The 22643-nt window shown below is 44.5% G+C and overlaps 3 protein-coding genes across 8 annotated transcripts in view; 2 read left to right on the top strand and 1 right to left on the bottom strand.

Moving 5' to 3' along the window:
- The first annotated feature begins 896 nt into the window (after positions 1–896).
- Positions 897–8862, top strand: slc3a1 (solute carrier family 3 member 1). Its single transcript, XM_058059038.1, has 10 exons — positions 897–1459; positions 2645–2824; positions 2908–3053; positions 3123–3248; positions 3606–3725; positions 6257–6381; positions 6449–6650; positions 6730–6912; positions 7564–7689; positions 7757–8862. Exons 1-10 carry the CDS (start codon positions 1060–1062, stop codon positions 8186–8188), a joined length of 2040 nt encoding a protein of 679 aa, XP_057915021.1. The 5' UTR covers positions 897–1059; the 3' UTR covers positions 8189–8862.
- prepl (prolyl endopeptidase like) lies at positions 6682–14991 on the bottom strand. 3 transcript variants are annotated; one of them, XR_009120428.1, is made up of 16 exons: positions 14705–14991; positions 14500–14619; positions 14366–14429; positions 14153–14303; positions 14005–14075; positions 13807–13933; positions 13527–13743; positions 12864–13055; positions 12576–12776; positions 12341–12510; positions 12068–12284; positions 11837–11986; positions 10682–10808; positions 9704–9786; positions 8182–8386; positions 6682–6892 (listed from the first exon to the last, which is right to left on the bottom strand). XR_009120428.1 is itself a non-coding variant. In XM_058059037.1 (15 exons), exons 1-15 carry the CDS (start codon positions 14795–14797, stop codon positions 8306–8308), a joined length of 2064 nt encoding a protein of 687 aa, XP_057915020.1. In that variant the 5' UTR covers positions 14798–14991; the 3' UTR covers positions 6682–8305. The 3 variants fall into 3 exon arrangements, 1 of the variants encoding a protein (XP_057915020.1); XR_009120429.1 differs by having other exon boundaries at positions 6690–6833; XM_058059037.1 differs by having other exon boundaries at positions 6682–8386.
- Positions 14992–15117: 126 nt separating this feature from the next.
- camkmt (calmodulin-lysine N-methyltransferase) overlaps positions 15118–22643 on the top strand; it is a 152827-nt gene continuing 145301 nt past the window's right edge. For all 4 annotated transcript variants that reach the window (XR_009120352.1, XR_009120353.1, XM_058058249.1 and 1 more), the window contains exons 1-3: positions 15118–15436; positions 15735–15904; positions 16331–16395. Coding sequence is in view for 2 of the 4 variants with exons in the window: in XM_058058249.1 (XP_057914232.1) it covers positions 15278–15436; positions 15735–15904; positions 16331–16395 (394 nt within the window). In the remaining 2 variants the exon portion in view is untranslated. The remainder of the gene's footprint in view (positions 15437–15734; positions 15905–16330; positions 16396–22643) is intronic.

Here is a 22643-nt window from a genome sequence, read left to right as displayed (position 1 = left end):
GTAGCCCCCAGGAGATGCACAGGATGTTGGTTAATAGTCTTTCAGTCTTGTTTCTTTTCTTAAGTACAGTACAACAACAAACAGATGGTGCAGTATCACTATGTTTACAGTAGGGATGTCCAAAATGCAGCCTGGGAGCCAGCTGTTTTTTAAATGGCCATCCGAACATTCTAAAAAATATTAACCCAAAAATTTAAACAAGAAAATAAAAAAACAGCAAACATAAAAATCAGTACTTTTTTTTAGTGTGAAGACAAAATATTATGAGAAATAAAAAAAATATATATAAAATTAATAAAATTAATAAAATAAAATTAATTAAATTAAATAAATTAATTAAATAATAATAAATAAATAATAAAAAAATATGAGTTGAATAAGTTGAAGTATTAAGGACTTATAATTTTTTTTAACCGTCATAATAAACAAAGCATAAAGTTGCAATTTTTTCGGAAATGTTGAATGGGTAAAAGTTACAATATTATTATAATAATAATATAAATATTATGAGAATAAGTACATATTATGAGAATAAATACATAGGAAAAAGTATGAGGGGAAAAATAAAAAAAAAACTAACAAAAAGCGGACTATGAGAAAAATCTTTATACTAAAGCTATGTTGTGATGCAGGCTTTTTTTCCCACTTCACGTATAAAAATAGCCTGCATACCTAAGTGTATCTTTTTGATTTTTCATTATACAAATAATTACAATAATTCCCATTTTTTCCTGTTTTTTATTTTCCAGATATTTCAACTATTAGTGCATAGTTTTGTTGTGTTTCTGTATGTATAAGAGCACCACATTGTGTTTATTATACTTTTGCTTGTCTTAATGAGCTGCATGAGGGGGTCCAGAGTTTACGGGACTTCCTCCACTGGTATTTGTGCAAAGAGAGAGAAAATTAATCTCTAAACCATTCTCACCACATTCCACAGGTTTCAGTGCGCCTGCGTGCGGCTGAGATAAAGAAAAGGGAGAGAACTCTGCCCTCCTCCCTTCGCACGTTTAAAGAAGAAGCAACACTGGTGCATTCAGAGGCTGCAGGTAAGACAACATGGAGCTGCAAAAGGGCACCCTAAATCCGGCCTTCCAGGATGTGGAAGATGACAAGCAGATATCGGACAACAGCATCACGGTCGAGCCAGAAGAAAAGGTGACGACAGAGCTCCCCGGGGAGAACTTGGAACCGATGGAGGAGTACACCCAGATCAAGCCGTACGCGGGCATGCCCAAGGAGGTGCTGTTGCTCTACTCCTCCCAGGCCCGCTACAGAGTCCCGAGAGAGATCCTGTTCTGGCTGACGGTGGCCTGCACACTGGTGCTGTTGGCTCTCACCATCACCGTGGTGGCGCTGTCCCCGCGCTGCCTCAGCTGGTGGCAGGTGTCCCCCGTTTACCAGGTCTACACACGCTCCTTCAAGGACTCGGATGGTGACGGCGTTGGAGACCTCAAAGGTGGGCAAGCTTCATAATTTGCTACAGTAATAGTCACGGCGGTCGAGTGGTTAGCGTGCAGACCTCACAGCTAAGAGACCAGGGTTCAATTCCACTCTCGGCCATATCTGTGTGGAGTTTGCATGTTCTTCCCGTGCATACGTGGGTTTTCTCCGGTTTCCTCCCGCATTCCAAAAACATGCTAGGTTAATTGGCGACTCCAAATTGCTACACTAATAGTCATGGCTGTCGAGTGGTTAGCAGGCAGACCTCACAGCTAGGAGACCCGAGTTCAATTCCACCCTCGGTTTGCATGTTCTCTCCGTGCATGCGTGGGTTTTCTCCGGGTACTCCGATTTCCTCCCACATTCCAAAAACATGCTAGGTTAATTGGCGACTCCAAATTGTCCATAGGTATGAATGTGAGTGTGAATGGTTGTTTGTCTATATGTGCCCTGTGATTGGCAGGGTGCACCCCGCCTCTTGCCCGAAGACAGCTGGGATAGGCTCCAGCATTCTCGCACCCCTCATGAGGATAAGTGGTAAAAAATGAATTAATGAATTTTGGGATTTTTCCAAGTACTCATTGACAAAGAAAGCAGTAACAAACAACAATTTTCCCAATAATACTACAATACAATACAAGCAAAAATGTTTCTGGAACACTCATTCATTCATTCTTTTTCTACAACTTATCCTCACGAGGGTCGCGGGCGTGCTGGAGCCTATCCCATCTGTCTTCGGCCCCATTGGTTGAAGCAAAACAAATAAAAGCCACGCCCACTAGCTAGCCAATACAGGAAGAAAGACATGACAAACTAGAAAATATGGAGTAAAAAAAAACAATGGCTAAAATATTGAAAGACAAGTTATATGTAGTATTTTTGTTCAGATTGCACTGATGGGACTTCACACTGCATGTAGTCCGACATGATGAAATTGAAAAAAAAAATTCTCCTCTCATTCCGTGTGGAAGTGGTACATTTTTGCTTTTATCATGGTTGACTAAGGAAACAATTAACTGCGATAAATGAGGGACAGACTGTTATTACTGTAAGAACACTATATTTTATTTTTATAATAATTGAATAAGAAAACACAATACGAGAAAACCTTGCTAATTACCTTAAATCAGGTAATTGTTGGGCAGTTGTTAACAGTTGTGTAGATGCTCATGGTGTGTGTGTGTGTGTGTGTGGTTGGCAGGCATTCAGGAGAAGCTGGGCCATTTTGAGTACCTGAACATCAAGTCTGTGTGCGTCGCCCCCTTCTACCGCTCCCCCATGACAGACTTTGGCTACGACGTAGAAGATTTCCGCGCCATCGACCCTCTTTTCGGGACCATGCGGGACTTTGAGGACCTTTTGGCTGAGATGCATAAATTAGGTGAGGCCCTCGGAATTGGTCTTTTGGAAATGAAGGCGATGTCTCCCATGTTTTTTTCATTTTTTTTTTATTTTTAAAACCAGGTTTGAAGCTGATTATGGACTTCATCCCCAATCACACCAGCGACAAACACCGCTGGTTTAACCTGAGTCGCACCAGAGATCCTCACTATGAGGACTACTACATCTGGACTGACTGCAATGCAACAGGACCAAAGCCCAACAACTGGGTGGGTTCATCTCCCTCTTAGAAAAATACTTTCAAGGTTAAACCTCTCTTTGTGTCCTTCTTCTTTCAGGTGAGCGTGTTTGGGAACTCATCATGGACGTATGACGAAGTTCGAGGACAGTGTTACCTGCACCAGTTCCTTCAGGAGCAACCTGACCTGAACTTGAGAAACCCTCATGTCCGCCAAGAGATGCTAGTAAGATAACATGCTATTCTTTATGCTGACTGGAGGAAACCAGCCCTGAAGTTTGCCTGCCAGGAATCTTTTCTAATCAGAAAATCTTCTATTTAGATTTAAACGGATAACAACTGATATCTATGATACTATATTATACTATAAAATACTACAAGGACGATAGCACCACTCCCTAAACTTATTTTATGGCACAAAAATACGAGCGTGTGATGATTACAGAGACATCCACAATGCATTGCAATCTGCTTGACAGTATTACACAATAACGTGTTTTTAACTGCTGTCATATGCAGCTCAAAGTGCACGTTTTTTCACGTCTTGTTCCAGACTTTCTAAAAGCAAGCTCTCTGATTTCAGGATATCATCAGTTTCTGGCTGGAGAAAGGGGTGGACGGCTTCCGAATTGGTGCGGTGCAGCGTCTGCTGGAAGCCACACACCTGAGGGATGAACCACAGGTTGATCCAAACGGACCTCCTGTAAGTTGACATGATGGCTGACGCATGACTGGGACTGCAAACATATCTTTAACTGGTGCAAAGATAGGATGTCACAAATATAGGAATAATCGGGTTTGAGTGACACGGCTACGGAATTTAACAATACAATAGATCTCAGCTATTTGTAGGGGGGGCTGCACGGTGTTCAAGTGGTTAGCGCGCAGACCTCACAGCTCGGAGACCAGGGTTCAATTCCACCCTCGGCCATCCTTGTGGTGTTTGCAGGTTCTCCCTTTTCTCCGGGTACTCCGGTTTCCTCCCACATTCCAAAAACATGCTAGGTTAATTGGCAACTCCAAATTGTCCATAGGTATGAATGTGAGTGTGAATGGTTGTTTGTCTATATGTGCCATGTGATTGGCTGGGATAGGCTCCAGCACCCCCGCGACCCTCGTGAGGATAAGCGGTAGAAAATGAATGTATTTGTGGGGGTTACCTTCCAAGACTCCCCCAAAAACCATTAATAATGGATACACCCTTAATAATACCCATGTTTGAAACTAAGCTAAGCTACACTAATTTAAATTAATTTAGGGATAAGGTCCGACTATACAGAACTTTTTAGGAACCGGGGACCACTTTTGATCCAGATTTCCTGATTTTGATCCAGACAGCGTTTTTTCGTATTTGTAATAAATAGCAGGGTGCTGTGGATTTCCATCCATTCATTCATTTTCTATCACTTATCCTCACGAGGGTCGCGGGGTGGGGGTGCTGGAGCCTATCCCAGCTGTCTTCGGCTGTGATTGGTCGCCAGCCAATCACAGGGCACATATAGACAAACAGCCATTCACACTCACATTCATACCTATGGACAATTTGGAGTCGCCAATTAACCTAGCATGTTTTTGGAATGTGGGAGGAAACCAGAGTACCCGGAGAAAACCCACACATGCACGGGGAAAACACGAAAAGTCCACACAGAGATACCCGAGGGTGGAATCAAACTTGGGTCTCCTATCTGTGAGACCTTCATGCTAACCACTAATCCGCCGTGCAGCCGCAGCGGATTTCCAAAACCACTGCAAATTGAAGAGCGGTGCGGCTATTCTGTTGCATAATCCTGAAGATGATTTTGTTGACTTGCATAACGCCTCATGTCAGAGTCCGCGTTTTAATGAGCGGAGGGATAAAACCAGCCGCGTGGGACGGAGCTGCTTTTTCGAGCAAAGGGAGTGGGAGAGTTCATGCACACGCTGCTGTGCTGTTATTCAATGATTGCTCCTTTTTTTTCCCTCTGTGAAATAGGCAGACACACGTTCACGCAGAATAATGACACGTAAGGGGAGATTAGTGGGCTATTTCGGTAGGTTAACTCAGCACTGCAACACTGTTATACCACAGGATGTCACCCGCTATTGGTGGACAAGCTGTACTTGACTCAAGCATGGGGACTCACTCAGTTAGACACAATGACAGTTGGTGCTTCACTATAGTGTACATTTCTATTCACACCGAAACAGTTTACTGGGATTTTTATTAGGACTAGTTGTTACATATCCATAAATGTATCTCAGCACATTAATTGTCATGTGGGTGGGAAGGGGGGGGGGGGGGGTGGTTGGCCAAAATCCAGCCAATCTGTTATTATAGCAGCACATTGTGGAGTCCTAAAGTAGTAACCATAACTCAATGTGAGACAATACTCATATTTGGGTGTCAACAGCAGGGGTGTCCAAAGTGCGGTCCGGGGGCCATTGAAAAATGTTCACAAGAAAATTAAGAAAAAACAAGTGTGACCAGTGTGTACCCCGCCTCTCGCAAAAGTCAGCTAGGATAGGCTCCAGCATACCCCTGCGATCCAAATGAGGATAAGCGGCTTAGAAAGTGGATGGATGATTGTATAAGTGGACCTAATGTTTTGGCCAGGCTGCACAGTGGTCAAGTGGTTAGCATGCAGGCCTCACAACTAGAAGACCCGAGTTCAATTCCACCATCGGCCATCTCTGTGTGGATGCGTGGGTGAAAATGGGTTTTCTCCGGTTTCCTCCCACATTCCAAAAACATGCTAGGTTAATTGGCGACTCCAAATTGTCCATAGGTATGAATGTGAGTGTGAATGGTTGTTTGTCTATATGTGCCCTGTGATTGGCCACTCGACTCTCGCCCGGAGACAGCTGGGATAGGCTCCAGCACCCCCCGCGACCCTTGTGAGGATAAGCGGTAGAAAATTAATGAATGAGTATCAATAAAACCCTCTAGCCGAGTGGTTAACGCACAGGCCACACAGCTAGGAGACCCGAGTTCAATTCCACCCTCTCCATCTCTGTGTGGGGTTTGCATGTTCTCCTCGTGCATGCGTTTCCTCCCACCTTCAAAAAACATGCTACGTGATTTGTCTATATGTGCCCTGTGATTGGCTGGCGACCAGTCCTCTCGCCCAAAGACAGCTGGGATAGGCTCCAGCACCCCCGCGACCCTTGTGAGGATAAGCGGTTTAAAATGAATGAAATGCCAACACAATAGAGGCATACTGTTTACTCTTATTTTTGGTTCACGACCCACTCCAGGAGTCCATGACCTCCGAGTGGGACCTCCACCATGACTACACCACCACACAGCTGGGCCTGCATGACCTGCTGAGGGCGTGGAGGGCTCACATGGAGGTCTACAGCCGTGAGCCTGGCAGATACCGGTACTGTAAGAGTTTATTTAGTTTTCTTCTGGACCTTGGTTGAAGTTGTTTTGCGTCGGTGCTCCAGGTTGATGGTGACAGAGTCCTACGATGACCAGGAGGTGGACAAGACCATGATGTACTACGGGACGCCTTTGGTGAAAGAGAGCGACTTTCCCTTTAACTTCTACCTCATGGATCTGCCTCGCAACACCAGCGGCTTGTGGCTCAAACATCTGGTCCACCTCTGGATGGGAAACATGCCGTCAGGGAAATGGCCCAACTGGCTGGTTGGTTACCTCATTCACTGCCTGCCTGCCATGTTGTTCATCGTTACAACTTAATCATTCCTCTCCTCCCGCTGATCAGGTAGGGAACCACGACAAGCCTCGCACTGCCTCCGCTGCAGGTCAGCGCTACATTGGGGTCATCAACATGCTCCTGCTGACTCTCCCCGGCACGCCGTCCACCTACTATGGCGAGGAGATCGGCATGGAGAACATCAACATGACAAAAAGTCAGATTCAGGACCCTGCAGGCAGATACAATGCGGTAGTAGTACATATATCATTGATGTAAATCAGGGCTGTCAAATGTTGACACATTAATTAGATTAATCACGGTTTTCAAATTAATTCATCATGTTTAATTACCATTTGGGCAGCACGGCGGTCGAGTGGTTAACGCACAGACCTCACAGCTAGGAGACCAGGGTTCAATTCCACCCTCGGCCATCTCTGTGTGGAGTTTGCATGTTCTCCCCGTGCATGCGTGGGTTTTCTCCGGGTACTCCGGTTTCCTCCCACATTCCAAAAACATGCTAGGTTAATTGGCGACTCCAAATTGTCCATAGGTATGAATGTGAGTGTGAATGGTTGTTTGTCTATATGTGCCCTGTGATTGGCTGGCCACCAGTCCAGGGTGTAGGAAATGAATGAATGAATAAATGAATAATCACCATTTAATCACCAACTATGTCTAAAATATGGCCATTTTACTGCTACTGAAAAAAGATAAATGACAATTAAGTATAATAATAATAATATAATATATAATAATAATATAAATATCACTGCTGCCAACAGCAACACAATGACAGCCATATGGTTACACTGAAAGGCATACATCTCCTGTATTGGATCTCATTATTATTATTATGATTATGCAGGTGTACCTAATAAAATGTACATGAAATTGTTGCAGAGTGCCAGTAGAGATCCTCAGCGTTCTCCGATGCAGTGGAGTTCTGGCGTCAATGCGGGCTTCAACAACAAAACCAACGTGACGTGGTTGCCCGTGCATCCTGACTACAGTAGCGTCAACGTGGAGGTAAACGCAACACACCTTTTTATTCCAAACCGTGCATTCAATTGTTTCTCCACGCGTCCTCATTCAGGTCCAGAAGCAAGACCAAGGTTCGGTCTTGTCTCAGTACCGCCGCCTCAGCATGTTGCGTCAGCTGGAGCTACCTCTTCAACGAGGCTGGTTCTGCTACGTCCACGCAGATGATAATGTCTTCTCCTATATACGAGAACTGGACGGGCTGGACCGTGCATTTCTCCTGGTGCTCAATTTCGGCCGAGAGTCCGCCGCCACGGATCTCTCCTCTGTCGCCGAGCTGCCCGAGCAGCTGAATGTTCTGATGAGCACCGACCGAGCCAACGACGGAAAAGTGATGCATAAATCTCAGATTCTGACCCAAGCTGGAGAGGGACTGATGATTCGGTTCTCCGCCCACACTCGGTTTAACACTAACCATCCTGGACAGTGTTACATCTCTGAGAAAGCCTGTTATTTAAGTGTGGTGGACATTCTCTATACCTGCTAACATGAAGGTATCTTTCCATCCATCTTCTAATGGATCCCATGACGTTGTTCCATGTCTAATTCAATAAGAACGCATTACTGCATCCCCGTTTTGTCCTTGGGTTCTTCTCACTCAGTTTTATCTCTTCCTCTGGCGTCTAGAAGATCGAGGAGGATCCAGGCGCAGCTCCTTGTAGAGAAACGCTAGCTTGAGGGCTTCCTGTTTTGGGGAGAACAGACATTTACAGTATCTGAGACGAGTGAGTAAATGCCTCATTTTATAGCATCTTGTCAAGGGCCAACCCTATAGAACAGGGGTCTCAAACTCAATTTACTTCGCTTTGGTTCCAATTTTCTACAAGAAAAGCTCTGATAAAACATTCCACTGTTCTCAAATATCTACTTTTTATTTTTCTACACAAAATAAGATGAAAAGTAAATAAACAAATCAAGAATAAACAAAATCAATCAATCTATTAAATAAATAAATATAATAATAAAAGGGCAAATAATAAAAACTTAAAAAACCACATATAGTTGGTGGGTAGACAAATTATTTTTTTCAGATTAAAATGAACAAAGCATTATTAGAGCCCTGTAGACATGACAAAACACGACTATAGTCACATTTATACTCTTTTTATTTACAACATATTGCGCAACTGCAGGGTCTTGAGACACATGCTAACTCGCAAACTAGAGAGCTAGCGACCTAAACGGTAGCCTTCCAAGTTATTTCCTTTAAACTGAAATAGCCAAAAACTTACCACTTCCACACGGATAGGGAGGGTAACTATTAACAGTTATTTAACCTTTAACATGAACATTAATCAAATGTAATCATTTTTTCTGGGTACATGATACCATACAGCATCCATATCAAACTTGCTCGGGCCGCACTAACATTAAACTTTCATATCAAGGCGGGGGCCTCAAACTAGTGTCCGCGTGTTTGAGACCCCTGGTATAGAAAGTACATTTGGGAGTAGTCCTTGTACAGCTTGTTTACTCTCCACTGAAAATGAGGCAACACACAGCCATTATTGCCCCCCCCACCTCACAGCTAGGAGACCAGGGTTCAATTCCACCCTCGGCCATCTCTGTGTGGAGTTAGCATGTTTTCCCCGTGCATGCGTGGGTTTTCTCTGGGTACTCCGGTTTCCTCCCACATTCCAAAAACATGCTAGGTTAATTGGCCACTCCAAATTGTCCATAGGTATGAATGTGAGTGTGAATGGTTGTTTGTCTATATGTGCCCTGTGATTGACTGGCGACCAGTCCAGGGTGTACCCCGCCTCTCGCCCGAAGACAGCTGGGATAGGCTCCAGCAGGAAAAAGCAGTAGAAATGAACTTCATGGGTGGGTCTCGAACCAATTAAATATGATAAACGATGGATTACTGTAACGATCTGTTGGGTTCACACTTTTTTCCCCCTTAGCTTAGTACACTTTTGCTAACTTCCACATCCTGGACTCCACTTGGATTACTTGTATATTAAGGAAATGCATAGTTTTTGGGAGGATATATTGTTTTTACCTCCTCCAGCATCATATCCCAGTCATCTTCTTCCAGGTGATTTTCTCCGTACTTGACATTCACAACAATGTTTGGTTCAGGTTCTGTAAAAAAAAACAAAAAACAAAAGCCCACTTCCTGTCCATCTCACCCCCCCCCTGGCCGGGGGCCTCGTTAATTCATCTTATCGTCCCCGCCCCTCCACCTTCCCTCATTTTAGCTGTTTCACAAGCGCGGTCTTGACCTTGACAGCTCCCCAGTTTGTGGCGTCTAATCTCCCGCTCTGATACGCTATCTCTTTACCATGCTAATGGGCCTTGAACTGCCTGCCTCTGTGTGCCATCAGCACTTTATCAAATAGACTCCAGAGCGCCGAGAGAGTCCGATTAGACGTGTGCTCACCACAGAACCCCCCCACCCACCCCCATCCATCCATCCATCTCTCACACCGCTGAGGGCGTATGAACAACAGCAGCCGGGTGGGTACCGCTGATGTGATGAGTCCCGATTAGAAACGAGAGGGTGAAAGAGCCCGTCTATGGGGAAAAGAGTGCAATTAGCGTGCACACACACACACACACACACACATATACACACACACATATACACACACTGTACAGCAAGGTGACCTGTGCTATACGTTGAACTTTAAATTACTATTACTTCGGGTGTGCTGACATGCACTGAAAGGAGCCATTAAAGCGTCTCACTCCAGCCTGAATCCTTCAGCGTCGTCACAACGCCGGCCCTTCTGACAGCATCTTGATTGATTTATAGCACTTTGACGGGGGGGGGGGGGGCCTGACGTGTGCCTTGCAATTCCCTATCAAAACAACTCTTTAGTAGTCTCTAGTAAACAATAACGACCGTGATATCCAAATTGTTGTTGGAGTATAATTCAGTACACAATGCACGCTATTGTACGTGTACACAATGGCAAAAGGGAAACTGCAGCAATTTCACCCCCATACGTTGGTGTCGTGTGTAAATGTACGGTACCTAATTTGGCTGCCATGTTGAAGTGCAGTTGCACGGCCTCTTTCAGCTTCTCGCTGTATTTCAGTACTCCGGACAGAGGCGCCCTGCTGTCGCTGCTGTAGGCGGTCAGTAGCATGGACGGGTAACGCTAGCACACACACAAAAGAACGTGTCCTCATGTGAAATTACTACAATAACACTAAATTACACACCTGGCTATCTATGTGTGGAGTTTGCATGTTCTCCCTGTGCATGCGTGGTTTTTTTCTCCGGGTACTCCGGTTTCCTCCCACATTCCAAAAACATGCTAGGTTAATTGGCGACTCCAAATTGTCCATAGGTATGAATGTGAGTGTGAATGGTTGTTTGTCTATATGTGCCCTGTGATTGGCTGGCCACCAGTCCAGGGTGTACCCCGCCTCTCGCCTGAAGACAGCTGGGATAGGATCCAGCACCCCCCGCGACCCTCGTGAGGAAAAAGCGGTAGAAAATGAATGAATGAATGAACACTAAATTACACAAAAAGTAATACATGACAACACAATTCCCCTCATTTCAACTACTATTAGTAGTAAAGCTCTCAACACTTATGTTGTGTACTGGACAAATGGCAGTGATGGTGAGTGATGCCAGAAATGAAAATAACTAAAGAGTAATGTTACAAACGAGGCATTAGGGGGCTGCAAAGAGTCAGTCTTCCTTCTAATTGACCAGTAATGCCATCAAACGGACATTAGGGGGCAGTGATGAGGCTTTTTCTGTTTCTACAGAAGAGTAACGTTACCATTCATTCATTCATTTTCTACCGCTGTTTCCTCACGAGGGTCGCGGGGGGTGCTGGAGCCTATCCCAGCTGTTTTCGGGCAAGAGGCGGGGTACACCCCTGGACTGGTGGCCAGCCAATCACAGGGCACATATAGACAAACAACCATTCACACTCACATTCATACCTATGGACAATTTGGAGTCGCTAATTAACCTAGCATGTTTTTGGAATGTGGGAGGAAACCGGAGTAAACCCACGTATGCACGGGGAGAACATGCAAACTCCACACAGTGATGGCCGAGGGTGGAATTGAACCCTGGTCTCCTAGCCGTTCCGCCCGTAATATTAGGTATTGAATGCTATTGTAATGAATTGGACACTAGGGGGCGATACCGAGTGTGTTTCTCTACCTGAGGCTTAATGTTGTGAACTGGACAGTACGAGGCAATGGCGGGTCCGTGTTTTGGGTTTCCGATAGGATCGCCCCATTCGTCCCTGTCCTCCACAGTGAGAGGCATCTCTGTGTCGTTCATTGTTTGCAGCACGTCCAGGAAAGGACTCTAAAAAAATGTCGATAATTTACCATATTTATCGAAGTAATTGAAATAGGATATACACACACACACGAAACATCACAGCACCTGCAGTACGGCAGCCTGCATCATGTCTGGCTGTCTGTTGCACAGCGCCCCGACTGGCACAGCTCCGGCACTGCACGCTGCGAGGGCGGTCAGCGAGGGGCTGGAGACTCCTGAGGAGAAGAGGTGATGGAGGCAGGCTTCAAGGTCCTCTATGCCTTTCGGCTTCCCCTCCACGCGAGCTTGTCTTTGCCAGGACAGTCCACGCTCTCCTCCGCCTCTAGTAATACAATCATGATTATAACACGCCGGTCTTGGGATCATGGTGGGAATTACCGGATGTGACAGTAGGCTAGAGCCCAGCCCTTCTCCAGGAGAAGCCTTTTCTCCACGCAGAAGTCCATGTTCAGATCTCGACCATAAGCTCCGTAGACGTGCACCAGCAGAGGCGTCTCTTTGGAACACTCCACTCCATGCAACAGTGTCAACGGCACCCAAGTACCATCCTACACAAATCATCGTTATTTAAAGCTCAACTAGTCGCAGTCACCGCTGATAGATTTGTTCCTACTTTGCTGCAGGCCTTCAAGCGTGTGGTGGTGATAGAACTATCCTGGTTCTTTGGAGCGCCTGATAAAAGGATCCCTTTCTCTGGGTAAAGGCAGTAGAGCACAGGGGGGTGAGCTGGAGAGGAGACGAAGAACTCTAACACACCTCCTTGGTCTGAAAGACTCGGACGCTTGCTTTCAACGGTGCAGGCCCAGGAGGGGAGCTTCAAGCATGAACAAAATGTTAAGTGACACACTTGCGCTGTAAATGAGCATACATATAAAAACCTATATAACATATATACACTGACCTGCAGAGTGTATGCTTGCCTCGGTTGGGTGAGTGGGATCACTATCAGCTCTAACTCACTGGATGATGTCTTAGCAACCAGCACACAGTAGTCTTGCACTACGTCCATGTCTTTGAGCACGGTGCCGGCACTGGGGGTGAACACACTCTCCCAGGACATCATGGATGGCTCCGAGAGGGGGGCCTTCACCACCTCCATGAGGAAAGCATAGGCTTAATTCATACATCTTGAGTAACATCATTGAGATATCATTTATTCACAAAGGACATTCTGCGACAGTGGGTGAGTGTTTAGCATGTTGGTTACACAGTCAGGAGATAAGGAAGACCTGGGTTCGAATCTCCGCTTGTGTGGAGTTTGCATGTTGTCACCCACATTCCAAACAAACATGCATGTTAGGTTAATTAGGGACTCTAGATCCCCCCAACCACCGGGTCATAGCCTGATACTGGTCTGTGGGCAGGGCTGAACTGGTATTAATGGTCTGGTCTTCCCTCATGACAGCCCACACCAATCGACTGAAGCACAGGACGGACATCACATGAAGTTCACACTCGATGTCCTTCCCCTCTTGCTCAAGATTGTCGCCCATGTAGGTGACCCTGTTTTTTAGAAATATGCTACTGTCTCTTTAAGGGCCGGATTAATGCACTGATTATTCACCTGATATTCCTGGCCAGGCCCCGTGTTGGCAAGTATAATCAAGCTCCGCTTCCAGTGCTCCACATGGTACAACAACTCCGCCCGGCGCGGCTCAAGCAGTACGGGTTCTCGACGGGGGTCTGAGACATCAACCAGCCGCACCTCTGAGCTGGTCCTGCTGTTGCTGTTGATGGTGAGCAGCCGGCGGTCTCTGGATAGAGCCACCTCCACAAACACACTAGGACGGGATAGCATTTAAAAACAAAGATGGCTTAAGTTGAAGTATATTTCTTATACTTACTCAGGCTGGGATTCCTCGTAAATGGATCGTATTGTGCTTCCATGAGGGTTCAAGTCCAGACGATAGACTCTTTGGCACTGCAGACCCTCTTGAATTTTGTAGAACAGAACCTCATCGGTTGCCCACTCTTGGAAGACATGCATTGTTAGTTGTTGTCATTGCTCTAACATATCCATGCTGTTTTGATTACAAGCATACCAAAGCTGAAGACATCATCCAGTGTGAGCAGAACACTGAAACTCCTTTGTCCAAGCTCCACAACCACGCACCTGAATTACATCATCACATAATGTCATTTAAGGCTAAAAGAACAAATGTGTGATTATCCTCGGACCTATCTATGGACCTTAAAGCTTCTTTGTATTGTGTCTTCACTGTGGCAGCAAGATGCTTCTCCAAAGGGGACAGACGGATTCTCTGCACAGTCCACTCTTCAGGTACTGTTTCCTCATCTTGTTCTTGTCCCAGGTAGAGAACCTGCTCCGGCTCCGACTCACCTGCATGCATACAAACATTGATTAAACGCAGCCCATAAATAGTGGCGCAGATCATTTCTTACATGTCTTATCCGTCCTGTAGATGCTGTTTCCTTCAATAAAATAAACATAGTGACGTCCATACACCTGTATGGGGACAAATCATTTGAGTCATTTTTAGTATATGTTTTAATTTGCGGAGAAAAATAAGACATACCTCTGAGTGGTCAAGAGTGTTCGAGAACCTGCTGTATGTTGCCTTCAGGTGTCTTTTAAAATACACTTGCAAGTCCTTGTACCTCTCAAGACCCGGACTGAGGTTAGCCACCGATGTGTACTGAAGTTCAAAACCACAATCAGTCATATGCATGTGATGTGCATCGTTTATGAGCAAAACATGCCACAGTTAAGAAACGTCTTACCGTTGAGTGATGACGTTGCATCCAGGGGAAATAGTAAAACTTCCTAAAGTGTGCAGGAAATGTAATAAAACGGAGCAAAGCTAGAGCAGACATCTTTTGCTTTCAGTATTCATAAGCTAGCTTGGATGAGGTTTAAGCTGTTAAAAACTGTTGTAAAAAGCTGTTTAAACTGATCAAATCACCGCAAAAACAGTACAATATATAGTAATGTTAACATTATAGCTAGGAAGGAAGCATGTGACATGAGCACAGTTCCCGGCAGGCGTACTTCCGAAACAAAGCCGGCTGCTGATGACGTAAAAGAACTACCAGACTAAAAAAGTCAATCTCAGAGCTACCAGTATGACTGCATTGGCACTGATGATCGAGTTCGATTGCTGTGTAATCTACTACAAAGCCTCGAGCGCAGACAGTGTACGGAAGTGGTATGGATCTTAACATGACTCCAGTTTAGCCGGATATGCTATCGTTGTACTTTTCTGACTGTTTTTTATTTTAATTTTAATTTAAATGACCGCACACCGCCACTGTTATTAACTGTGATAATTTAATTGAAGCTACATTAGAAGACAAATGGAGAAAGATTCCGCCGGTACCGAAGAAAAGAACGTCGCAGTGTCGCTCCACAGGCGAAATATGAATGAAGACACGTCCTCTGATGCTAATTCAGAAACATCCCATGATGGTGTTACTGCAGATGTCGCCCGAGCAAGATGGACTCTACTTAGACAGGTAATTTTGAGGTTTAATGTATTAATGTTGCCATGCCATGAGAAAAAATAGTTAACATGTAGCCAGGATATATGTGTCTGGACCTACAGGTGCGTGGAACATGGTGTCCTCTATTGTTGTTGTCCTATTAGCCTTCTATTCTTTCAACTTTATACCTTCTTTACTTCCCACATTTAAGTCTTATTGATAGTACTTTAATTCTCTTTATTATCAGGTTATTCACATTATTGGGTTTTTAAGGTGACCCAAGCAAAGACAATGAATTAACCTACTTGTTATTCTTTGCTCGCTATGAAAGGTTTTGCGCCAGAAGCAGGTGGACAATCCAGAAGTCAAACAGGTGTCTGTGCGCAGGTTTGCATCCTTTGACCTTTTCAGCAGGAAAAGACTCCCCTCACAGGAACCCTCAGAGGAGCAGTGGGTGGAGTACAGAAATGTCTACTTTCCAGAGTACAGTGCCTTTCTCAGGTACGCACCAAATATCGGGCTCTTTTCATTCATAATAACCATTCATTCATTCATTCATTTTCTACCGCTTATCCCCACGAGGGTTGCGGGGGTGCTGGAGCCTATCCCAGCTGTCTTTGGGCGAGAAGCGGGGTACACCCTGGACTGGTGTCCAGCCAATCACAGGGCACATATAGACAAACAACCATTCACACTCACATTCATACCTATGGACAATTTGGAGTCGCCAATTAACCTAGCATGTTTTTGGAATGTGGGAGGAAACCTGAGTACCCGGAGAAAACCCACGCATGCATAGGTAGAATATGCAAACTCCACACAGAGGGTGGAATTGAACCGAGGTCTGCGCGCTAACCACTCGATCACCGTGCAACCTTCATAATAATCAAAATAAATGATAAATCCTTCATTATTTGTGTCTTTCAGGGACAACATGGGTCCTCTACGAGTTAACGAAGTGCTCACCAGCTTTGACAACACCGGGAATGTCTGTAAGTCCACTTTGACTCCACTCTCTCTCTCTCTCACACACACACACACACACACACACACAGACAGACAAGTTGGAGTGAGCCTCATGCTGTGTGCTGTTAGCAAATGATTGACGCTTTGATGGCGCACGCATTGATTCCATCTGGCTCAATGGGTTTTGTTGCATGGTGTATCATGGTTCTACCTTCAAACGTCCTTCAGAGGGAAGTGGACTACATGTCTTCTTATTGCTCTGGTGTACAGCCATCAGTGTTGGGGAGGGAGAAAGGGGAGAGAATGATGCTTCACTTCAAAGACAAGAGCCAAAATATAATATTTTATATATATTTTTCCAATGTGTTTTCCCCACTGGTTACAGTTAGTTAATACTATTTAGATAGTTAAGGCTATATCTTCCAAATGTGAAAATGTCATATATTATAACAAGTTTAGTATTTATCTTTAATAATGATTTGGAGTGCATGAGAAAGTGGAACATGCTATTTATGAATGATATTATTAAATACAAGTATCTTCCACAACACTACATCGTAACTCATGACTTCACAAAGACAGCTGATGAGCAGCAACCTACATTTCAAACATTATGGTTTTTGACCACACATGACAAAAACTATATTAAGAGGTTGCCTACAGCCAGTGGTATTTGTGCCAATATTTTGATTTGGCTTTAATTGGAGTAATTGGGTAGTTCTTTGCTTTTGTAGACCAAGCGGAAATGACTTTAAGGGACAAAAAAGTTAGTAGATATGGTCATCCATTTTTTAAGTGAATTCAATATTAGTAAATTGAATTTTTTTTATGAATAATAGGTTATATTCAACGATATGAATTGATTTTAAATAAGATGAGAGTGAGTCACGGTGTTTGAACCATGATGTTGGGAAGACTGTGTACTGTGTACTATTTAAGATGATAAGAGTGACTGGAAGAAAACCTCGCATTCGCTCAGGGTGAAGGTGTTTGTCACCACTCGAATAAAACCCCACGCTCTGAACGCTCGTGAATCAAAACACATATATCAGTTGTTATGTATGAAAGTGTACAACTAGTTGGTTCCTTGACCTAAATTATGATCATTGGGCTTTTAAAAGTAGATGTTTGAGCTGAAGCGACAGGTTCAATTGTGATCCCTTCCCATTTATCTAGAACCTCCTTCTGTGCCCGACCATGCTTGTAAGCCCTGTGATGGGTCATGTCAAAGATTATAGGTTGGCGTTAACCAGCCAGATGGCGCCACAGGAGTCGGGGTCAAAGGTGAAGGCCATGACTACAGGCGTCTTCACTGCACAACAACAACAACTACAACAACAACGCTAATGTTCGACTGTTTGTACAGATAAAGTCCATTCTGAGACAATAGCATCAAAGACAGACAAGAGTCATCATGGCTTTATCTCCTTTTGAGTCTTACAGTATCTTTCCATGTTTTTCCCCCAATCCTTCATCCTCTCAGCTTGAGTCATGCTTGGCCAGATGGGTAAGTGAGTTCCTGACTCGGCTGGTGGATTAGCACAGCCGGAGATGAGAGCATCTATTGAGCAGGGGTGGAGAGCAGGTCCGGGGAGAGGGGAGTGGGGGGGACATTGGGTGGGCATGCCAGAGGTGATTCGTCTATTTTTCTACCTTTGCAAGGATACATTGTTAAAGCGCGGATCCATACGGGCTGTCCTCACATTGCTACAGTATAAGATTATATATATAAGATTTCTGCATAGACTAGTGAGTTAAACAGTGTTGCTTGGGACGGACATGAAGCAAAAATGGCCATTTGTTGCATTTCTTGATGACCTTATTAAACATAACAGGCTGAACCATTAAGACAATGCATTTCTTGCGTTAAAAAAAAAAATCACGTTGAAAAAATTAGGCGTTCTTATGACAAAAGCATTTATAAACATATACACAAGATGTTTTGAGCAGTATGTGTATCTCTATGAGGGGCGGTCGAGTGGCTAGGAGACCTGGGTTCAATCCCAACCTCGGCCATCTCTGTGTGGAGTTTGCATGTTCTCCCCGTGCATGCGTGTTTTTTTTTTCCGGGTACTCCGGTTTCCTCTCACATTCCAATTAATTAATTGGCGACTGTGAGTGTGAGTTTGTCTGTATGTGCCCTGTGATTGGCTGGCCACCAGTCCAGGGTGTACCCCGCCTCTCGCCCAAAGACAGCTGGGATAGGCTCCAGCACCCCCGTGACCCTCGTGAGGAAAAAGCGTTAGAAAATGAATGAATGACAAAAGTATTTATAAACATATACACAAGATGTTTTGAGCAGTATGTGTATCTCTATGAGGGGCAGTCGAGTGGCTAATGCGCTAGGAGACCTGGGTTCAATTCCACCCTCGGCCATCTCTGTGTGGAGTTTGCATGTTCTCCCCGTGCATGCGTGGGTTTTTTTCCGGGTACTCCGGTTTCCTCTCACATTCCAATTAATTCATTGGCGACTCCAAATTATAGGTATCAATGTGAGTGTGAATGGTTGTTTGTCTATATGTGCCCTGTGATTGGCTGGCCACCGGTTCAAGGTGTACCCTGACTCTCGCACGAAGACAGCTGGGATAGGCTCCAGCACCACTGGGACCCTTGTGAGGATAAGCAATAGAAAATGAATGAATGAATGAATGTATCTCTATGGTTGTGTCTCGAGTTATTAAAAAAAAAAACATGTTTTAATTTGGTTTATTCCCCGTATATAAGAGGGACAAATTTGGTCGAAAAAGTGTAACTTCTGAGTACATCATGAATACATGCCAACCGGATGACACCCTGAAGGATCCTATTGAGACAGGACCACCGAGCACTGCTTGATTAGGCTCGCACCTGTGTTCGATTACCGACCAAACAAACTCCACTTTGATTGGCCGATGCACTAAAGAGCACCGGCACCCTAAGATTAGGATAAAGGTAATGCACCATGTTAAGGAGGGTCCTCCGTCTTGTTCCTCAGACAATAAACCAACAATACCCCACCTCCCTTGTTCTCCATTCCATGTTTGGAACTACTAATGCGTGAGATCAATTAGGACTGGTTGAGAGGAGGTTCTGAAAAGCCCAGAGGTGACCCTGTCAAAAACCCTGGGGTCTGTATGTGATGGAAATGGGAGAGAAACCCCTCTTAAATACACACAACTGATGTGCACCCCCTTTTTAATAGAATGACATGCAACTGCACAGCTAAATAGCAACCCCCCCTGGTGTTTCCACCCCTCCCCTAAAAAGTGTCACACATCCGCTGATACATCTGCTCTACCTTCACCAACTTCCCTGCTATCTTGCTAATCCCTCACCCCTGAGGTGTGGACAAGCCCGAATCCTTAGGGGTCCTTGTCCTGGTCAATAGCAAGCTAAAAAGCCTGGCAGGATTAGCCCGCTAACCCTAAAACGCAGACTCGGCTTTAAATTGCTACCCCCTGTCGACATGAGCCCCTCTCTCTCCGTCCTTGCTATTGTGTTTGTGGCACCGCTGAGCACGGATGCGAACAATATGGGATGTCTTAGGTGACAATAAAATGAAGTCAATGGTTTCACTTCCAGGCATGGAGAGAAGACGAGGAGTTGCAATCAAATGTAATGAAGAGGGTAATATAATCCTTTATACTGCGTCCTACTTATGTATAAAAGTACTACTTTTGCAGTCAGGACCTTTACATCAACATACAGTATTAGTTAGTTCCCCGATGTAAATCTCACAGTTTGCTCACTTCTGTAATTCTGCAGCCCAACCATGACCGCTTCCACAACACTAGATGGTAGGTGGCCTTCACAGATAAAAGCTGCAGATAGCCTGTGCTGATTTTCAATCAATTTTAGTACAATTTTTAGATTATTCTTTGAATAATGTGGATGTGGGGCTGCATGGTAGTCAAGTGTTTAGCACACAGGCCTCACAGTTCGGAGACCTATGTGGAGTTTGCATGTTTTCCCCGTGCATGCATGGATTTTCTCCAGGTAAATGGCTAAAAGACCATATATTTGGATGCTTTCACAAAGAAACGCAAAAACAGGCTTAATGTCATCAATGACCTTAATGGCTGCCAGTGAAGTAACATTCATGCATGTGATCTTTGACAAAACCCCTGACAGGTCACGCCAAAGCTCGCCAATGTCAACAAGGCCTTCTACCTCCAAAAAAAAAAAAACCACACAACTGTGAACACGCCTCTGATGCATTCTTAGTGGCTTCACCCCGAGGGCTGGGACCACTACAAATCCTGATCCCTTTGCAGGAAACAAGCACACCTCAAAACCCCCAAACAACACCAGCGACAAAACCCCTTCACAATTACAAGCACCCGCTGACAGGCAGAGAAGCAGGAGGGGTGGGGGGTCAAAAGTTCAAAGTTCAAAGAGTTCATTACGATAAAAAAAAAGGTCCATCTGCTCACACGTAATGAGCTACAAATGTACTGACTTCTCCACGACTCAACGACTACCCCAAAAGGGGTACACGGGGATGATAATACACCATGTTAGAGTAAAAGGAGTTATCCGCCTATTCCAAGTAGAAGTGGTAGGCTTTTGGGTTCTTAATTTCCCCCACTTTCGTTTGAAACCCTTTCATAAGTTTAGAATAAATAAAATGTAGGCTAACTAGTTAGCGTGCTAGCCTGCTGATGCAGCAGTGGCCTTCTCTTGTGTCCCTGCAGTGATCCTCCAGCCTGCTCCATTTGTGTAAACAAAGAATAACTATAGGGGTGTTATTTCATGTCTACAAGGCTCTAATAAATGACATATTTAGAAACTGGGTTTCTACATTCTAACTACAAAAGCATTCAATTCATTAATATTGAATCCTAATTTTGAAATTAACTTACTGCGGACCAATTAACTGCGATAAACAAGGAAAGACCGTATCTCACAACAGTCGCCGTGTTGCGGCCTGTAACCCACTCCAAGCTAAAACTCAGCTCTGAACATGTGACATCACTTCCTGTCAACTCAGCTCAATCAGGTCCCTGTCACGACAGAACACATGAGCACAAATCTTATTGAGGTTTTTATCTTATTCTGTCCACTATACTCTGTAATGCGGGTGTGATGGTGACTATAGGTGTGTTATTTCATGTCTAGAGGGCTCTAATAATGTAAAAAAAATATTTAGAAGGTCATAAATTTCTATGCTCTAACTATGAACATTTTCCATTTATAATCATTCATTCATTTTCTACTGCTTATCCTCACGAGGGTTGGGGGGGTGCTGGAGCCTATCCCAGCTGTCTTCAGGCGAGAGGTGAGGTACACCCTGGACTGGTGGCCAGCCAATCACAGGGCACATATAGACAAACAACCATTCACACTCACATTCATACCTATGGACAATTTGGAGTCGCCAATTAACCTAGCATGTTTTTGGAATGTGGGAGGAAACCGGAGTACCCGGAGAAAACCCACGCATGCACGGGGAGAACATGCAAACTCCACACAGAGATGGCTGAGGGTGGAATCGAACATTTGGAATGTGAGAGGAAACCGGAGTGTTTTTATTATTTTTGCCGAGTGTAATTAATGTGATCGCTTCTCCCTGCGTGCATTCGACATAGAGCAAAAAATAAAAATAATCAAATAAGGCAATTCAGACTAGATGAATTCACGTGGATGCTGATCACACGTGATACTTGTAATACGGCCATCTTTTGTAGTTCTTAAAAAAAAAACATCCGGAGGTTGCCTACAGCCACAGTTGTTATTTGGAGCATTTACAGAAAACAAAATATTATTAAAAAAACTCCCAGTGTTATGCAGTGTGTGTGATGTAATGTGTGTTATAAATCCAACCCCCCCTTCTAAAAAAAAAAAAAAAACACCCCAGCCCAACCTTCAGCAGAACCCTGTTTGCATAATTACGCCGACTCATGGTGGCGCAGCGCTAATTATACCTCGTTAGATAATAGCGTTAGACGGGAGCACACACACACACGCACACACATTGACACGCTCAGACTGTTGTGTCAATGACAAGGTTTTGTGGCCACCCCGTTGCGCTGTTTATAACGTGTCTATAGAAACTGCTTTTGTGCTAGTCTCTCTCTCTCTCTCTCTCTCTCTCTCTGTCTGTCTCTCGAGGTTTTCATTCATTTCAGTATCATTAAAGATGCTCTGCACATGAGCAGAACATAATACAGATAATACAGTGTAATGGTTCTGTCTTGTTGTTGTTAGCGTTAGCAGGACTGTGCAAAAAACAATTAAACATTGTGGAGACGTGAAAAATAGGCCTAGTTAGGACTTTTTTTAGATTTTGGTACAA

The sequence above is a fragment of the Doryrhamphus excisus genome, chromosome 20, assembly GCF_030265055.1.
Source record: "Doryrhamphus excisus isolate RoL2022-K1 chromosome 20, RoL_Dexc_1.0, whole genome shotgun sequence".
NCBI lineage: Eukaryota > Metazoa > Chordata > Actinopteri > Syngnathiformes > Syngnathidae > Doryrhamphus > Doryrhamphus excisus.
This window is presented reverse-complemented; position numbering and strand designations above follow the sequence as displayed.